Below are 18,843 nucleotides of genomic sequence, written 5' to 3' on the forward strand. Positions count from 1 at the left end.
AATACATCATCAACTTGAATATTGTCCTATCTTTGAATCGTAGATTTCACCGTTACCTGCTGCTGCTGCTCTTGACTCTTTCAGTAAACGCCATTGCTGCCCGTCAGTGCAAAATAACAAGTCTGCTCATCTGAAAGGGAAAAAGCAACCTGTGAATATTAGCCCCTAAGTCAACTCAGAGGTATACATGACTTGCAAGAAAATCTTACTGAAAACAGAATTCAGTGTTCTCACTGGAACTAGAAAGTGGTTCTTCATCCACCCTCAAGTTGCAGGAACAAACTAGTTCCCGTATACCAAAGGCCAAACGTACTTTTACTTTGATGCTGCTACTTAAAGCCCTTTCAGCAAGAAGAAATGTGCACAAGTTTATCATGAGGAGGAAGAAAGGAAGTAACATCCACCCCTGCGTCTATTCTTGCGGAGTACTATGTTGAGCCCTTTCTAAATGACATTTCATGTAAACATTAAACTTGCAAGGTAGATGCTAATACCCCATATACCAATTAAGTAATCTTACAAATAGGAAAACTGAAACTTGGTTTTAAGAAATTTGCCTGAGGTAACAGGTTGTGTGAGCACCCTCCCTAGAATCAAAAGGTAGAAAGGTAAGAGTATGCAAAGAAATCAGCCAGTTGGTTTTTACATAAGAATACCTAATTTTCTTTTTTTAAAAGATTTTATTATTTATTTGACAGACAGAGATCACAAGTAAGCCAAGAGACAGGCAGAGAGAGAGGGGGAAGCAGGCTCCCTGCTGAGCAGAGAGCCCAATGATGCGGGACCTGGGATCATGACCTGAGCCGAAGGCAGAGGTCTTAACCCACTGAGCCACCCAGGCGCCCTAAGAATACCTAATTTTAAAAAGTGGGCCAAATAAGGGCAAAACTTAAGAATTGACTTTCACTTCTGAAAGGTGCTTAAACTCCAAAGACATTTTTGAGCATTCTCTCAAGAGTACCAGTCAAGGGGCGCCTGGGTGGCTCAGTGGGTTAAAGCCTCTGCCTTCAGCTCAGGTCATGATCCCAGGGTGCTGGGATCGAGCCCCGCATCGGGCTCTCTGCTCAGCAGGGAGCGTGCTTCCCCCTCTCTCTCTCTGCCTACTTATGATCTCTCTGTCAAATAAATATTTTTTTAAAGATTTTATTTATTTATTTGACAGAGATCACAAGCAGGCAGAGAAGCAGGTAGAGAGAGAGAGAGAGAAGGAAGCTGGCTCCCCGCTGAGCAGAGAGCCCGATGCTGGTCTTGATCCCAGGACCCTGGGATCATGACCTGAGCTGAAGGCAGAGGCTTTAACCCACTGAGCCACCCAGGCGCCCCAATAAATAAAATATTTTTTAAAAAAAGAAAAAGAAAAGAAAAGGTTCTACAACCTGGGCAGACGGCCTAGGTCCTGTCCTGTGTATCTCTAGAAACCACCTTTCTCTCTATGGTTAACACTATCACCAGCTGTTTCCTTTTCCCTTTCTTGTATGTATTTGTAATTTACTGTACTTCTCCTAACTTGCTTTAAATAGTTTCCATTTTTCAACTATCCTTAAGGCCAAGGATCTATTACAAATGATCTTGGTACAGATTTAACAAACTATGTGATACAAATGAAAACACACTGAACTCGTAACAGTTTTAGCCTGCCTCTTATGTTTAAGAGACTGTTACACTTCCCGCTACAGCTGAAACACTGCATATAGTCCAGCTCTACTCTGACACCTGATAAGGTCTTTTATCTCCTCCTCCATGAAATTAAAATTGCTGACCACAGTGTTTCCGGACCAGTAGATATCACTGTCACTCTGTCTCCTCCCGCCAGGGAAGAATGCAACACAGATGCGACAAATATTCTAATTAAACTCCCACCGGTGGAGCTCTAAGTTTTTCAGGGTCAAACATGCTTTGAAGTAGCACACTCCTCCACCCTGCCAGAGTAGCCCTACAGGGGCTTAGGCAAGTTTCCTAAATTCTCCATCTGAAATCCCAATCATTCACCCCACCAACCCTACTACCTCCATCGCCCTTTTCTCTCACTTTCCCTCTCTCCAACACACTTTTACTTCCCTTCCCCCTCTTTCTATACCCTCCTCCCCCCTTCCCTTTTCCACCATTACTCCACTCCCTCCTCCTTCCCTCTCTCTCCCCCTTCACCTGTTTTGCGGCTCTCATTTTCTCTCTCTCTTTTTTTTTTTTTTAGATTTTATTTATTTATCAGAGAGAGAGGGGGAAAGAGCAAGCACAGGCAGACAGAATGGCAGGCAGAGGCAGAGGGAGAAGCAGGCTCCCTGCCGAGCAAGGAGCCCGATGTGGGACTCGATCCCAGGACGCTGGGATCATGACCTGAGCCGAAGGCAGCTGCTTAACCAACTGAGCCACCCAGGCGTCCCTCATTTTCTCTCTCTTGACATCTAGGGCTGGGCACACAGCAGGTGCCCAATAAAAGTGTGTCATTTCAGCATTATTCTTTGCAACACTGAAGAGTCATTGATGGCAGTCTCCCACACAACCCTCCCAATCAAGACGTGCCCTCCCTAGGGCTTGTTGGAGAGCAAGAGGGCATGCAGGAGGTAGTAGGTTGGGTTACGGAGAACATTGACCTTGAGAATGGTCCTGAGTTCTCCTAGTTGTTCATTTAAGTCACTAAGCCAGCAAATGTTTCCTGAGCATCTACTCTAAGCCATGTACAGAGAGTAAGGGTAAAGAAAACAGATTTACCATCACTGAGCTTGCAAACTATAGGAGTTTAGCAAAGATGACACATAAGAAAAATACACAGATATTCAATACTAAAAGGTACTATAGAGAAAAATGAAAGTGTAGAGTGCCAGCAAGGAACCAAGGTAAGGTGTTGCAATTTTATATAGGGTGATCAGAGACTCTAACATCTGAGCAAAGATCAAAAGGAAATGAGGGGCAAACCATGCAGAACTGCAGTGAAAGATGGTCCTAGAGCTCTAGGTGATAATGATGCATCAATGTAAATGCATCATTTGTAACTAATATACCACTTTGCTGGGAGATGTTGGTTATGGGGAGGCTGTGCACAGGGGTGGGGAGGGGGGTACGGGGGAGACAGAGAGGTCTATAGGAAATGTCTGTACCCTCTGTTCAATTTTGCTGAGAACCAAAAAAACACTCTTTAAAACGTCTATTTTGGGGGTGCCTGAGTGGCTCAGTAGGTTGGATCTCTGCCTTTGGCTCAGGTTGTGATCTCAGGATCCTGGGACTGAGCCCCACATTGGGCTCTCTGATCAGCAGGGAGCCTGCTTCCCCCACCACCACCACCTGCCTACTGTCGGTCCAATAGACAAATAAACTCTTTTTAATAAATAAATAAATAAATAAATAAATAAAAGTCTATTTTGGGGGTGCCTGGGTGGCTCAGTCAATTAAGCAGCTCTTGATTTTGGCTCAGGTCCTGATCTCAGAGTCCTGGGATTGAGCCCCGGCATCACGCTCCATGCTCAGTGGGGAGTCTGCTTGAGGATTCTCTCTCCCTCTGCCCCTTCCCCAACTGACATGTGTTCACAGTGACACACACGCAAGGGCTCTTGCTCTCTCTCTCAAATGAGTAACTAAATCTTCAAAGTCTATTCTTTTTAACTCTCTTAGAGATGGATAAGTCCAACATTGAAGGGGTCAGCCAAACCTGTGGGTTTCACCACCAGATTCTTGGGTGAGTAAATACAATAAAAAGTGAAAGAAACATTCTCTGAGGGATCCGGTGCTAGGGCACAGCCAGGAACTTGTCTATTCAACTCAAATTCTTTATTCTTTAATTTGCCAGGTGGCAGGTGCTAAGAGGCTGCATCCTCAGATTACTGTTATCTCAATTATGTCTCACTAAAAAAAAAAAACAAAGTCAGCCCATGAAAGACTATTTAGGTGCTGATATATGAATCACACAGCTGTACGGAGCAGCCATGCAACTCACAAGGTTAGGTTAGGTTGGAATGAAGACCTACTGTAGTCAGAAAGTTATTAACATAAACTACTGCTAAGAAAGGCAATTAGTATATACTTTAGATGTCTCTTTCAAAGACTCTTTCTCAAAAACCTGGTCACAAAACTGGACCATTTCCTTACACCATACACAAAATAGATTCAAAATGGATGAAAGACCTCAATGTGAGACAGGAATCCATCAAAATCTTAAGAGTAGAACATGGGCAGCAACCTCTTCGACCTCAGCCACAGCAACTTCTTCCTAGAAACATCAGCAAAGGCAAGAGAAACAAGGGCAAAAATGGAACTATGGAGACTTCATCAAGATCAAAAGCTTTGCACAGCAAAGAAAACAGTCAACAAAACCCAAAGACAACCAAGAGAATAAGAGAAGATATTTGCAAACAACATATCAGATAAAGGGCTAGTATCCAAAATCCATAAAGAATTTATCAAACTCAATAGCCAAAGAACAAATAATCTAATCAAGAAATGGGCAGAAGACATGAACAGACATTTCTCAAAAAAGACATCCAAATGGGGGGCACCTGGGAGGCTTAGTCGCTGGGTGTCTGCCTTCAGCTCAGGTCATGATCCCAGGGTCCTGGGGTCATGCCCCACATCAGGCTCTCTGCTCGGCAGGAAGCCTGCACCATCCTCTCCCATTCGCCCTGCTTGTGTTCTCTCTCACGCTGTCTCACTCAATCAAATAAATTAATTAAATCTTTTTGAAAAATTTTAAAAAAAGACATCTAAATGACCAACAGACACATGAAAAGATGCTTAACATCACACAGCATCAGGGAAAAAGAAATCAAAACCACAATGAGATACCACCTCACACCAGTCAGAATGGCTAAATTAACAAGTCAGGAAATGAGAGATGTTGGCGAGGATGCGGAGAAAGGGGGACCCTCCTACACTGTTGGTGGGAATGCAAGCTGGTGCAGCCACTCTGGAAAACAGTATGGAAGCTCCTCAACGAGTTGAAAATAGAGCTACCCTACAACCCAGCAACTGCACTACTGGACATTTACCCCAAAGATACAAATGTAGTGATCCAAAGGGACACCTGCACCCAAATGTTTATAGCAGCAATGCCCACAATAGCCAAACTATGGAAAGAGCCCAGTTGTCCACTGACAGATGAATGGATAAAGAAGAGGTGGTATGGGCGTCTGGGTGGCTGAGTCGGTTAAGGGGCTGCCTTCGGCTCAGGTTATGATCCTAGGGTTCTGGGACTGCATCCCCATCAGGATCCCTAATCAGTGGAGAGTCTGCTTCTCCCTCTTCCTCTGCCTACTACTCTGCCTACTTGTGTTCTCTATCTCTCTAATAAATAAATAAAATCTTAAAAAAAAAAAAAAGAGGTGGTATATCTACACAATGGAATATTACGCAGTCATCACAAAAAAAAATGGAGTCTTAGCATTTCCAACGACATGGATGGGTATTATGCTGAGCATAGAGGGTATTATGCTAAGCAAAATAAGTCAATCAGAGACAGGCAATTATCATATGATCTTACTGATATGTGGAATTTAAGAAACAAAAGAGAGGATCATAGGGGAAGAGAGGAAAAAATAAAACGAGAGGAAACCAGAGAGGGAAACAAACCACAAGAGACTCTTAATCTTAGGAAACAAACTGAGGGCTGCTGGAGGGGAAGGGGAGTGGAGGGATGGTTAACTGGGTGCTGGACGTGAAGGGGAGCATGTGATGTAATGAGCAGTGGGTGTTATACGAGACTGATGAATCATAGACCTGCCCTCTGAAACCAGTAATACATTGTATGTTAAATAACTGAATTTAAATTTTAGAAATGACTTAAAACAAAAATATAGTCACATGTGTACAAGGGATTATGTGCAATAAAATATTATTTAGAGCATTAAGAAAAGTGGTACCGACTTAAGACATGCCAACACAAAAATGGCGAAATCAATTATGACACATTATGAGACGCAACAGATCAAAAAAAAATACGTTTATCTAAACAAGATGTATAAAGTACAATGTGAGCCAATTTGCTTAAAAAAAATGTTTTTTGTTTATGCACCATACACAAGCAAATGTGCATACATGCGCACACATGTGTACACACACATATACCAAACTGTAAATGGTAACTTCTCTGGAAAGGGGCACATCAATTATATATGCTATGAATCCTTTATTATCTGTATAAACACATTTTTCTCTAAATAACAGGGGCTGGGAAGAAAATGAACTGACCTATAAATATTGAAATCAGGTCTTAAGTTTTCACACATTTTTAAATATTATTTCCCTAGATTATAAAGACAAAATGTGATGGGGGGGAGGCAGACAGTTTTAAATCCTCCTATTAAAAAAAAAAAAAAAAGCAGAGAAAGTACCAACTTGGCTGTACAGCAAAAAAGAGGATGGGTTCAAGTAAGACAGGCAATCACTTCTGGCAAATTAAACCCTACGAGCCTCAGTGTTCCCATCCGTAAAATGGAAAGTAGCAAATTTTACAGTATTACTGAAAAGAGTGAATTATACACCCCAGCTAAAATGCCTAGCACACTGACACATCATAGGCACTCAACACATAGCTGCCCTTGGGGCTTGGACAGGGGGAGAGGAATACATAGCAGCTCTTTTAAGTCAGCAACATCTATGTTACATTTTATAGAAGTTAAATATGTTTCGTTTAGGAATGTACCCTGCCAGGTCTTCTATAGTCCTTCCAGCCTCTTGCAACAAATTTATTCAGAAGTAAAAATGTCAGGGAGCCTTGGTGGCTCGGTTGTTAACCATGTGCCTTCAGCTCAAGTCTTGATGCCACAGTCCTAGCATTGAGACCCTGGTCCAGCTCCCTGCTCAGTGGAAGCTGCTTCTCCCTCACCATCACTCCCTACCCCTCACATCCCTTTCGCATGTGGTATCTCAAATAAATAAATAAAATCTTAAAAAAAAAAAAAAAAGTCATGCATATCAAAGTGCTTTTCTCACCAAAATAGCAGATAAAATAACTCAAGTAAAAAAAATTTTTCCTTCATTTTTTCTGGTTATTTTCCTGCCAATCAAAGCACATGCTTGGGGAAATTCATATATTGCTTTTCAGTGACAACAGAGGTAAGGTCTCAAAGCCCCATGACCATGACCCAGTTGCTAAAGAAGAATATGAGGAGGAACGCCTGGGTGGCTCAGTTGGTTAAGCAGCTGCCTTCGCTCAGGTCATGATCCCAGTGTCCTGGGATCGAGTCCCACGTCGGGTTCCTTGCTTGGCAGGGAGCCTGCTTCTCCCTCTGCCTCTGCCTGCTATTCTGTCTGCCTGTGCTCTCTCTCCACAGCCCCCCCTCTGATAAATAAATAAAATCTTAAAAAAAAAAAAAAAAGAATATGAGGAAAAGAACTCGGTCCGGATTCTAGAGGGAGAGTGGACTGGTCAATAGTCCCTGTCACGTCTACTTCCCTTCCCCACACATTCCTCCAGGAGTTAACAGTCGCCTGGTAACGGGCAATGTGTCAGGGGTGAGTCATGGATCATACACTGTTTGCGTCAGCATTCTCCCCCAACTCTGCCCCACGCCGATCATGGCCCCAAACTGAACTGATCACTCACAGTTCCTTTAGCTCTCCAATGACATGTGGCACCCTTAGTTCAGAAATCCATCATGGATTTCCCTGTCTCTTCACCTCAAAATCCTGTTCAAGAGGACTTTGGTGCTACCCCAAACTCAAGTAAACCTTTCCTATCTTCTTTGGTCTCTCATCATTTGGGTCTCTACCCAGTGATACATTCTCAAAGAGGCCTTGCTGGGTACAGTAGCTAATGTAGTACGGTTGTGCCTTCAACCACATCCTTCAGCCAACCACTCTCAATGCTGTTATAATCTACACGGGTTAGGAATGTGTCTAGCTGCAAGTAACAACTTCTGAATAATGTAAATTTATCCTTCCAGACCAAGTCCAGAAGAAGGTGGCTAGTGGTATAGTGTTAGCTGTTCAACAAGGCCATCAAGAACTCTGGCCCTTCTGCTCCGCCATATTTAGCATGGCATCTTCATGCTTGTCACCTCATGGTATAAAAAAAGGTTGCTGCCAGGGTGCCTGGGTAGCTCAGTGGGTTAAGCCACTGCCTTCAGCTCAGGTCATGATCTCAGGGTCCTAGGATCGAGTCCCGCATCGGGCTCTCTGCTCAACAGGGAGCCTGCTTCCTCCTCTCTCTCTCTCTGCCTACTTGTGATCTCTCTGTCAAATAAATAAATAAAATCTTTTATTTAAAAAAAAAAAGTGGCTGCCATAACCAGGTATCTTACCTACATTTAAGGCTGGAAGAAGATGAGAGGAGAAACGTGTGGCTCTGACAACCACACCTTTCTCCTTTTGTCGGGAAAAGAAAATCCTTCCCCAAGATGTTGCTTATCAAAAACCAGAGCCAGGGGCGCCTGGGTGGCTCAGTGGGTTAAAGCCTCTGCCTTCAGCTCAGGTCATGATCCCAGGGTCCTGGGATCAAGACCAGCATCGGGTTCTCTGCTCCGCAGGGAGCCTGCTTCCTTCTCTCTCTCTGCCTGCCTCTCTGCCTACTTGTGATCTGTCTGTTAAATAAATAAATAAATATCTTTAAAAAAAAAAAAAAAAAGTCCCATGCTCCTTCGACTGAGCCAGCCAGACACCCCCGGAATCAGTCACATGATTCTATGTAATCATAATGAGGCAGAGAAACACAAAGAACACATGAATATGGGTAGTAAATGTTTCTGCCTCATTCTCCATGGGCTAGTACAACAACGCTCCATCCCATTTTAAAATGCAGACCCATGAAAGAAATTCCTCGGAACAAACTCACAGTTAGGGATACTCAGTAAAGCAATTATTTCATCTTATAAGGTAATACTTACCATTAAAGGCACACATACACACATTGTTCCTTCAGGAATAATAACAGGAAATAACTATGTAGCACGTATTATGCTCTGCTCCACTTACTTGCCAAATTTTAGTACCTTTAATCTACTCAACTACCCAGTAAGGGAGATCTAATTAGGAGTAACAGCCTTATTAACCCTATCTTGTAAGGGAATGGAAGAGTGTTAGAAGTCAGTTCTTCATGCATCCATGGCATTTCTGCATATTGTATAAGCAGAGGCACCAACTGTCTTTGTCCCAGACAATGTTTAAGGAAGTTTTTATAGAGAACAGCGTTAGAAAAAGAGACTGTCTCCTACAGCACAGGGCAGCATGTTTACTGCTCAGTATAAACAAAATAACGTCTCCCCCTCCGGAGCAAAGGGCAGGCATGCTTACTGCCCATTATAAAGGATTAGGATTCCCTTAGCTCAGGATTCCTCTCCTGTAATGCAACCCTTTTTATTTCCAGGTGTCATCTGACTCTCTCCACGTCTCGCTTTGGAAAATGGTGCTTAGGGAACCAGTGTAGGAATATGTTGACACTCTGGCTACGGCTATTATTATGAGCAATAAAGTCATTCCCATGACCCCATGAAACTGGGGCAGGTTAACTTGTTAGCTTGAAAGTAGGGTAAAATCTCAGAGCCTTCATAGTTTTTTGACAAAAATTTAAGTAATTTGCCTAAGGTGTGACAGCTAGTAGGTGGCACATGCAAGATTCAAGCCCAAGCTGTCTGGTTCAATAATCACGCTTTTAAATTTTTAAATTCTCTGCTATATGGCAGTAGTTCTTGAAGTGTAGTTCCAGAATTAGCATCATCAATATCACTTGTGAACATGTTTCAAATGCAAATTCTTGGGCATTACCCAGACCTACTGAATCAAAAATTTGGGGGGTTTAGGGGATGGCAGAGGAGACATTATGTTTCGACAAGTTTTCCGAAATAGTCTGACAATAAGTTTGAAAACCACTGCTATACTGCATATATTCACTGAGTCTGTAAGACTGAAGGAAATAGTATATCCTGATTCACATGGGATGTAACTGACCTTTCATAACATGAATAGCTATCAAACTCTGAGGTGGTTCATAAGCCCTTGCATGTCATTTTTTTAGGAAGGTAAGAATCTTCATGTGGTGCAAATAAACACCACATGTCTTTTTAACAGGCCTGCATAATGTTTTCCTTTGGAGTCACAAATAGATGTCCAGAATGCTAAATGAAAATACCTGCTTTTTTACTCCCATAATGATCAGAAAGAATTACTTAGCCAAGGGAGAAACACTATTTATATTTTAGAGTCAAGCTGTAATTCTTGAAAAACAGGAAACCACGTATCAACCAAGCCAACTCAGTGTACCATAGTGGAAAGGGCACCAGGCTTTGAGTCACAGAGTCAAGTCACTTAACTTCTTCAACTCAATTTCCTGATTTTAAAATGGAAAATGAACTCCAACTTTAGAGCTGCAATTAAGCTTAAATAATACAGTACTTGAAAGCTGCTAGTAAATAACTTCTATGCTATGTGAATGTTAAGTCCACCTTACATTAGTTCTCTTTCTTGATCGTGGTGTTATCACAGTTTCTCCAAAGTTTAGAGTACTGCCTGGCACACAGAAGGTGCTCCACACATATGAGGTATTAGGAATGGATATGAAACAGCCTGTTAATGATGTAATTGACTTCTCTGGACTCCACTTGTCACAATAATTCCAGCCTTTTAAAAGGAAAAAGTCACTCGAACAAGAAATCCTTAGTCATGTTTAAAATGGGCCAGCTAATTTAAGAAAATCAGCTGATTTTCTTCCCCTAGAGAACACTACTGAAGGAGTTCTGTCCTAAGCATAAGACAGAAACGCCTATCAGCAACCCTGATGGCCTTAGAACCTCAGGATTTCAAGTCTACAGTACTCTCTTGTGCATATATGAATAGTCAGGAATAAAGGATGTGTACCTACAAAGAACTACATATTTCACATTTACTTCTACACCGTGGTAAAGTTTTAATAAATGGATTACAGGGTTTATTAAATCTATTTTAATAAAATCTGAAATTCAAGTCAGCAAATATTAAATAAACTACTACTGTGTATAAAAAAGAGGCAGCTTGGGCGCCTGGGTGGCTCAGTGGGTTAAGCCACTGCCTTCGGCTCAGGTCATGATCTCAGAGTCCTGGGATCGAGTCCCACATCGGGCTCTCTGCTCAGCAGGGAGCCTGCTTCCTCCTCTCTCTCTCTGCCTGCCTCTCTGCCTACTTGTGATCTCTCTCTGTCAAACAAATAAATAAAATCTTTAAAAAAAAAAAAAGAGGCAGCTAGAAAACTACAGCCAATTAAGTATTGTTTGGAAAGAGAATATATAATTTAACGAGGAAAATATAATCTACAAAACTTTGTAGATTTACATTAATGCAGTTCCTTAATTTGTACTCTCTCTAAATACTTTCTCAATCTCCTGAAAAATTAGTTAATAATCTAGAGTTTTTGAAAAAGGGGAACTTGAAGCTTTTAGCTTCAACAGACATATCTAGGTTAGCAAATGAATTCAAGTTGAAGGTCAGCTTTCAGTACAGGGCTTTAATTGTAAGGATACTATCCCAACTATGTCTTATAATGATCCAAATATTTATAAATAAATTAGCTCTAGGGGCGCCTGGGTGGCTCAGTGGGTTAAGCCGCTGCCTTCGGCTCAGGTCATGATCTCAGGGTCCTGGGATCGAGTCCCGCATCGGGCTCTCTGCTTGGCAGGGAGCCTGCTTCCCTCTCTCTCTCTGCCTGCCTCTCCATCTACTTGTGATTTCTCTCTGTCAAATAAATAAATAAAATCTTTAAAAAAAAAAAAAAAAAAAAAAAAAATAAATTAGCTCTACCTTTTAAAAAGTGAAAGCATCAGTCCATCTTAAGATTTGTAATTTGAATGACCAATTAACTTCATAAATGCTTATGTAAATTCATTTGATGAAAGCACAAATTACAGCTAAGCATAAAACTCCTTTCACTTGCTTCTTAAAAAATACTAAGAGACATATGGATGGTGCAGTCGGTTAAGGAACTGACTCTTGGCTTCAGCTCAGGTTGTGGTCTCAGGGTTGTGGGATCAAGCTCCATGCTGGCTCCTGGGCTTGTGCCGAGCATGGAATCTGCTTAAAGATTCTCTCTCCCTCTCTCTGTGGCCATCCAGCTTGTGCTTGTGCGCACTCTGTCTCTCTCAAATTAATAATTATTTTTTTAGAATGCCAAAGGAAAACAATATTAATTTTTAGAACTGCAAAGGAAAACAATACTAAAAAACTGCCGGGGTGCCTATGTGGCTCAGTGGCTTAAAGCCTCTGCCTTCAGCTCGGGTCATGATCCCAGGGTCCTGGGATGGAGCCTCCAATGGAATCGGGCTCTCTGCTCAGCAGGGAACCTGCTTCCCCCTCCTCTCTCTCTGCCTGCCTCTCTGCCTACTTGTGATCTCTGTCTGTCAAATAAATAAATAAATCTTTTAAAAAACAAAAAAAAAAGTTTGCCCTTTCTAAACTTAATTTTTTTTTTAACCCATCTTTTCGACTCAAGGCGATATTACTTCAACGGAACAATCACATGGCTACAGTGACTTGTGCACGTTTTCAGACATGCAACTCATATGTATTGTAATAAGACAGTACTCTTCCAAATTTAATCCAAAATCCAATTAAGAACCTTAGTTAATAAAACAGTAACTTTTAGCTCAACCCACCCCTTCCAAATTCAGTCAAGCCAGATAGGAAACAGAAGAAGCAGCCAGTTTTGATGTAGTGTAACTACTACCTCAAAGTACTAAGTCTTAACACCCCACAAAAACAATGTCTTCTGGTGGCAAAAAAATGCAGGCATACTCCGCATTTTTTTTTAAAGATTTTATTTATTTATTTGAGAGAGATTTATTGAGAGAGATCACAAGCAGGCAGAGAGGCAGGCAGAGAGAGAGGAGGAAGCAGGCTCCCTGCTGAGCAGAGATCCGATGCAGGGCTCAATCCCAGGACTCCGAGTTCATGACCTGAGCCGAAGGCAGCGGCTTGACCCGCTGAGCCACCCAGGCGCCCCCATACTCCGCATTTTGCTGGAGAAAGCAATGTTTAAAATTACTGGGCTTTTCTAACCTTAAATTCTCAGTCCCTGCATGACCTTTGTATTCTAATTTGACACACTGTGATTCTTCAAGATTGTGTTTTTTACAGAGTTGAAGAGTTAAGCAAATCACAAATGCCAAAGCCACTACAGAAACCTGATTGCTACAGAGAATGTATAAGACATGTTAACTCTGGTAAGTAACAGTTCATTTTCTTTCTGCAGGTGGAAAGCCTGCAAATTCCACACCCCCAGTCTCATTACTCCTGTAAGTTTTATCTAGAAAATAAAAAGAAAGAGGGAGATTCCCAGTATCTACACTCATTTTTTATTATTATTTAAGAAGGTTCCATAACCAGCGTGGAGCCAATGAGGGGCTTGATCTCATGACCCTGAGATCAAGACCTGAGCTGAGATCAAAAGTTGGACTCTTTCACTGAGCTACTAGGCGCACCTAAACTCCTTTCTTTCTTTCTTTTTTTAAAATTTATTTATTTATTTGACAGACAGAGATCACAAGTAGGCAGAGAAGCAGGCAGAGAGAGAAGGAAGGGAAGCAGGCTCCCTGCTGGGCAAAGAGCCCAGTCAGATCCGGGGCTGATCCCAGAATCCTGGGATCATCACCTGAGCTGAAAGCAGAGGCTTTAACACACTGAGCCACCCAGGTGCCCCTAAGCTCATTTTTTTCAAAGCCTTGTGTCCTAGTCTTCAATGTCTTAAACATCCCAAGTCCTTTTGGGGGTTCCCTCTCTCCTAAATCAGCTAAATTCAAATTAATCCTTCTAGTTTTACACAATAAGTACTACAAGTTACTTTTCCTTTCTCTCCTAGTTTCCCTTAATTCTCTTGGGTCATTACCCTTTAGTACTCTCCATGCCTTTTCTGCATCTTTACCTTCAAATACAGTATTTTCTAACACTGGCAAGGGACAACACCTTTAAATTAAAGCAGGAGAATCATCCAGAATTTTCAACTCTCCTATGAATTTATTTCCAGAATATCCACTCAAGGAATCCTTTCCACTAAAGATGAAAGGCAAGCTAAGGAAATACATTAGACAGAGGAAGTAAACATTGAAACAGGGCCATGCCTAGGTATGCTCAAGTCTCTGAAGAGAACTAGATTCATAGTCCAAAGGTCTTTTTCTTTTGCGGGCCTTCTATCTCCACGCGGAGCCTGACTGACGCACAGAGCTCCGGGAGAGGTATCCCACCTCTGCCTACCTCCTACGAAATGTGCCAGACCTTGTTCTGAAATAATCTTGCACAAGCAAAATTCCCACACTTTTCAGGGCGCTCCCTTGTCTGATGTTTCTGGGTCTCAATTTCTGAGTTTTCACTTTGCAACTGTCCCAGGGAACTGGGTCTTCGCCTTAATTACGGTTTCGCCTTTAAGGTTTTAAATCTGTCTGGTTCCTCGATGATATGTCATTCCCGGCCCCCAGCCCTCAAGGTGCACCGACAGGGTTAAAAAAGCCCGATCCCACACTTAAAAAAAGCATAGCAAAACATGGTCTGCAAGCGCCCCCTCTCCCTCGTACCTCCCCTCCCCGCAAGAGTGACTGGCTCCGGGATGAAACGGACACATCTCCACCTCCAAAGCCAAAGGTTTTCCTGGCACAATCTGCATAACAATATTGGGGTGTCTGTGAGTGCAGAAACTCCTGCAAGTCCAACCTACTAAGAAAGTATCGAGACCTTCAAAGGTCCCTTGCAAATTCATTAATGTAACTACCATTACGTTAAGGTGGGTACGATTTACACAACTCTCCAATTCCTCTCCCTTTTTAATTCGACGACCCTGGTGTTTGCAACGTCGGGGGGCTCGAATGCAGCAGTCACAGGAGGATCAGACACCGGCGTGAAAAATTATCAAGAGAAATTAACCAGTTCCACGTTCTGCAGATGCCGTCCCCCTGCGCCCCAGGGGCAAATCGCAGAAGGTGCCTTCAACTTTCCCCCTTCGCTCTCTCGAGGCTGCGGACCACCGAACACGCGCCTTCCTCTCAATCACAATTAGATCGGACGGGATCCAGTAATTCTCCCAACCACACGCAAAGAGGAGGGTGACAATGACGGGGGGGATGGGGAACTCGGAATGGACGAGAGAAAAGCCCCGCTTTTACTCCCCGAGAAACTTCTGGGACACTTCTATTACGCAACCCAGAGACTAGGTTCCAAAACAGAACATCCTTCCGCAAGACGCGGGGCGCACCGGGAGACGTCGGATTTGGGAGAGTGGGGAAGGAAAATGGGTCTCTTCCTGTGTTTCCCACCGCTCCACCCCCAGTTCTTCCAGACGCTACCTGCCCCGGACTTGCAAGGGTGATGCGAGCTCCGCGTCTCCTTCGCCCGTTCCCACCGGAAAAGTGGAAACGCCAGCTACTTGAGTCAGCGTGCTGGGAAGCAGGCAGCGAGGCGGGGAGAGCCTGGGCTTCCCAGAAGTCAGCGGCTGCGGCGTTCCCGGCGAGGCTGACCCCCAGCCCGGGGGCGCACAGGGGCTCCGCTTACCTTCCTGACCTTTGCTCCTCCAGTCTCAAGTCGTGCGCCCTCGCCACCTCCGCTCTCCCCTGACCTGTTGCGGTGGGGAAAGGGCGCGGGTGCGGAGAGCGAAGAGGAAAGCGTCCTCCCGCAAGTCAGAGGCGGCTCGCACCAGTCTCGGCTCCCGAGCCGCGGAAGCGAAAATGCAGCTGCGCCCGCGACGCGCGCAGGCGGCGGCCGAGTGCGCAGGGGCCGCGCGCTAGTCCGCTTGCTGGCCCACGAGCTCCGCGCGCCCGCAGAGCCTGAACGCCCCGGAGGCAAGGCCACGCCCTCCTCGGGTGGCCCCGCCCCGGCCTGGCCCGCCCCCACCCTGCAGCTCGGCGCTGGGCAGATCAGCCTGGCCCACGCCCTCTAGCTGGCGCCACCCAAATGGCTAGGAACGTCGCCACCCTCCTCGGGAAACCGGTGGGAGGATCCAGGGGGAGCGGCAGCGGAGGATGGAATACTGCAGTGACCGCACCGGCAGCGTGGGTGACCCTGCCCCGGGCTGACGTGGGGCGCAAGAACCATTTCTCTTCCTCAGAGGGATTCAGCTCAATGTCAAGTTCTGACTAAAAGTGTCAAGGAGACTTCCTGCAATTTCCTATACAATTGAAACAGATTCTGTGCCCTTTAAAGGAGATAATAACTCACATCTGGAGAGTGTTTTCCAGTTTATAGAGGGCTTTTCACACTCACAGGCCCAACTCATCTTCACAACAACCTTATAAAATAGATACATCATTATTGCCATTTCCCAAATAATGAAGCCGAAGAGCTGAAAATTAAGTGTTGTGCCCAAGGTCCGCAAGCTACAAAGTGGCACGGGAAACAGTCTCAAGTCGTGATCTCCTGAAACCAACCTCTGGGTTCTTGCATTTCACTGCCCAAACCCAGAAAATCCTCGTAGGGGTAGGGGTTTTGGCAAACAGAACCAAAGGAAGAAGGGAAAGCTAATGTCTAGTTGAGATGCTAGCGATTCCTTCTATGAATATAAGGAAAGCATCGAGTTTGGTCTTTGCGCCATCTCTCCTCCCTCACCGAAAGAGATGCAGAAAGATTACAATGAACGGCTTAGATGGGTTTTTATAGTATCATAATGGTTTAAAGTGGATGAAATTACTTGGATGAAGAAGATTACCTTTCTCAACAGTAATATGATGTAAATGTATATTAATGTAATGAATGAAAATAACCCCCTCAGTGCCCTTTGTATTTCTTCTCACCCTTCTCTTCTCCTTCTTCCTCCTCCTCCTCCTCCTTGTCGCTATTGCTTTGCCCCTCATTACTCCTTCCTCATGTACATGAACGGTGTGGATTGAAAACCTAATCAATAGATATTTGCATTTCCAAATTAAACCTTTGGTTACCTGGCTTAATTTCCCATGGGCTGTGTTCCAAAATATAACTCTTCTTCCTCCTCCCTATGCTCCCATGATGATATTGATTTGGCTTACCTTAACTGCTTAAATAATGAAGGTGTCTTGGTGTGCCTCCGGACAAAAGCGTTAGAGGTCATCTATGAGCAGGAGTCACCTCTGACAGGTGTTTGTATTGTTCTTAAAAGTTTCCAATAGAGATTGGTATCTATTCTAATCAGAAAAAACATTTTAACCTTTTTGTTATGGAACTAATACATTTCATTGTAATATATATGTGCATAATATTTTATAATCTAAAAGTCTTTACTATTCCTTTCTAAAACTTTTTCCTTTGTCATGTTCCTTTAATCATCCTATTCTACCTCCTAATACCTTCAAACTGTGGTCAGCTTAGTAAATAATGTTGAGAGTTTGATACTTTTATTTTCCTGCTTTTAAAGCTAAAGGATGTAATTTTGCAACAACTTTTTGTAGAAGATGATGTAGTTTTGCTTCAGAGAGTAGTCCATTCCATTTATATGAATATTCTTAAGGCTGTGTGCTAATGATAGGCCATATCTATGACAAAGTTTCCAGTGCCTAGCAGAAACAAATAAATAAATAATTCCAACACATAGTTCTATTGATTAATTTCTGGAAAGATGGTAGGTTATTTAAAAACCCTAAAGTCAGGAGCGCCTGGGTGGCCCAGTGGGTTAAAGCCTCTGCCTTCAGCTCCGGTCATGATCCCAGAGTCCAGCCCTGCATCCAGCCCTGCATCCTGCTCTCTGTTCAGCAGGGAGCCTGCTTCCTCCTCTCTCTCTCTCTGCCTGTTTCTCTCTGCCTACTTGTGATCTCTGTCTGTTAAATATATATATACATATATATTTTAATATTTAAAAACACTAAAGTCAAAATTAATTTTTTTTTTATTTATTTATTTGAAAGACACGGAGAGACTGAGAGATGAGAGGGGAGAAGGTCCGAGGGAGAAACAGAATCCCTGCAGAGCTGGGAGCCAAATTCGGGACTTGATTCCAGTAGTCCGGGATCACAACCTGAGCCAAAGGCAGTGGCCTAACCAACCGAGACATGCAGGCACCCAAAATTAATTTTTTTAAGATTTTATTTATTCATTTGACAGAGAGAGAGCACAAGCAGGAGGAGCAGCAGGCAGAGGTTTTTAAAGCAGGACCCCTGCTAAGCGGGGAGCTTGATCCAGAACTCAATCCCAGGTCCTGAAGGCAGAGGCTTAACAGACTAAGTTACCCAGGCATCCCCAAAATTAATTTTTTTAAAGATTTTATTTATTTATTTGACTGAGAGAGCACAAGCAGGTAGAGCAGGAGAGGGAGAATCAGGTTCCCCACTGAGCAGGGAGCTCATTGTTTTGGGGCTCAATCTCAGGACTCTGGAGATCATGACATGAGCCAAAGGCAGATGCCCAACTGACTGAACCACTTAGGTACCCCTAAATTTTTTCATAATAAATAAAAAGCAGGATAGTTATTCTAATGAGGTTTTTTTTTCTTTCTTTCTTTCGAAAAGTTGTCTTTCTGAGGCACCTGGCTGACTCAGTGAGAAGAACATGTGACTCTTGATTTTGGGATCCTGAGTTTGAGCCCCATGTTGGTGTAGCAATTATTACTGAGGGGCAGAGGGAAAGGGAGAGAGAAAATCTTAAGCAGGCTCCGCGCCCAGCATGGACCCAGCACGGGGCTGGAACTCAAGATCCTGAGATCATGACCTGAGCTGAAATCAAGAGTCAGATGCTTAGTTAACTGAGCTTCCCAGGCGCCCCCACTTTTCCCTTTTAAAAGAGTACTTTTAAAATTACCTCTTAGGGGCACCTAGGTGGCTCAGTGGGTTAAGCCTCTGCCTAAGGCTCAGGTCATGATCCCAGGGTCCTGGGATCGAGCCCCACATCGGGCTCTCTGCTCAGCAGGGAGCCTGCTTCCTCCTCTCTCTCTGCCTGCCTCTCTGCCTACTTGTGGTCTCTGTCTGTCAAATAAATAAATAAAGTCTTTTAAAAAAAGAAACAAAAAACTAC

At 43.6% G+C, this 18,843-nt stretch overlaps 1 protein-coding gene across 4 annotated transcripts in view; it reads right to left on the reverse strand.

The window, feature by feature from the left end:
• The window catches only part of AFF1 (ALF transcription elongation factor 1), a 250,846-nt gene that overhangs the window by 189,743 nt on the left and 42,260 nt on the right, over nt 1-18,843 (reverse strand). For 3 of the 4 annotated variants that reach the window (XM_082726638.1, XM_082726635.1, XM_082726633.1), the window contains exons 1-2: nt 15,424-15,747; nt 57-130 (exon numbers count right to left, since the gene is read on the reverse strand). In XM_082726638.1, coding sequence (XP_082582764.1) covers nt 57-94 — 38 coding nt within the window. In that variant the 5' untranslated portion in view covers nt 95-130; nt 15,424-15,747. Of the gene's footprint in view, nt 1-56; nt 131-15,423; nt 15,748-18,843 lie in introns of those variants that run through there. The other variant, XM_082726634.1, reaches the window with a different exon arrangement.

Source organism: Mustela nivalis (assembly GCF_964662115.1).
Source record: "Mustela nivalis genome assembly, chromosome: 4".
Taxonomy (NCBI): Eukaryota; Metazoa; Chordata; class Mammalia; order Carnivora; family Mustelidae; genus Mustela; species Mustela nivalis.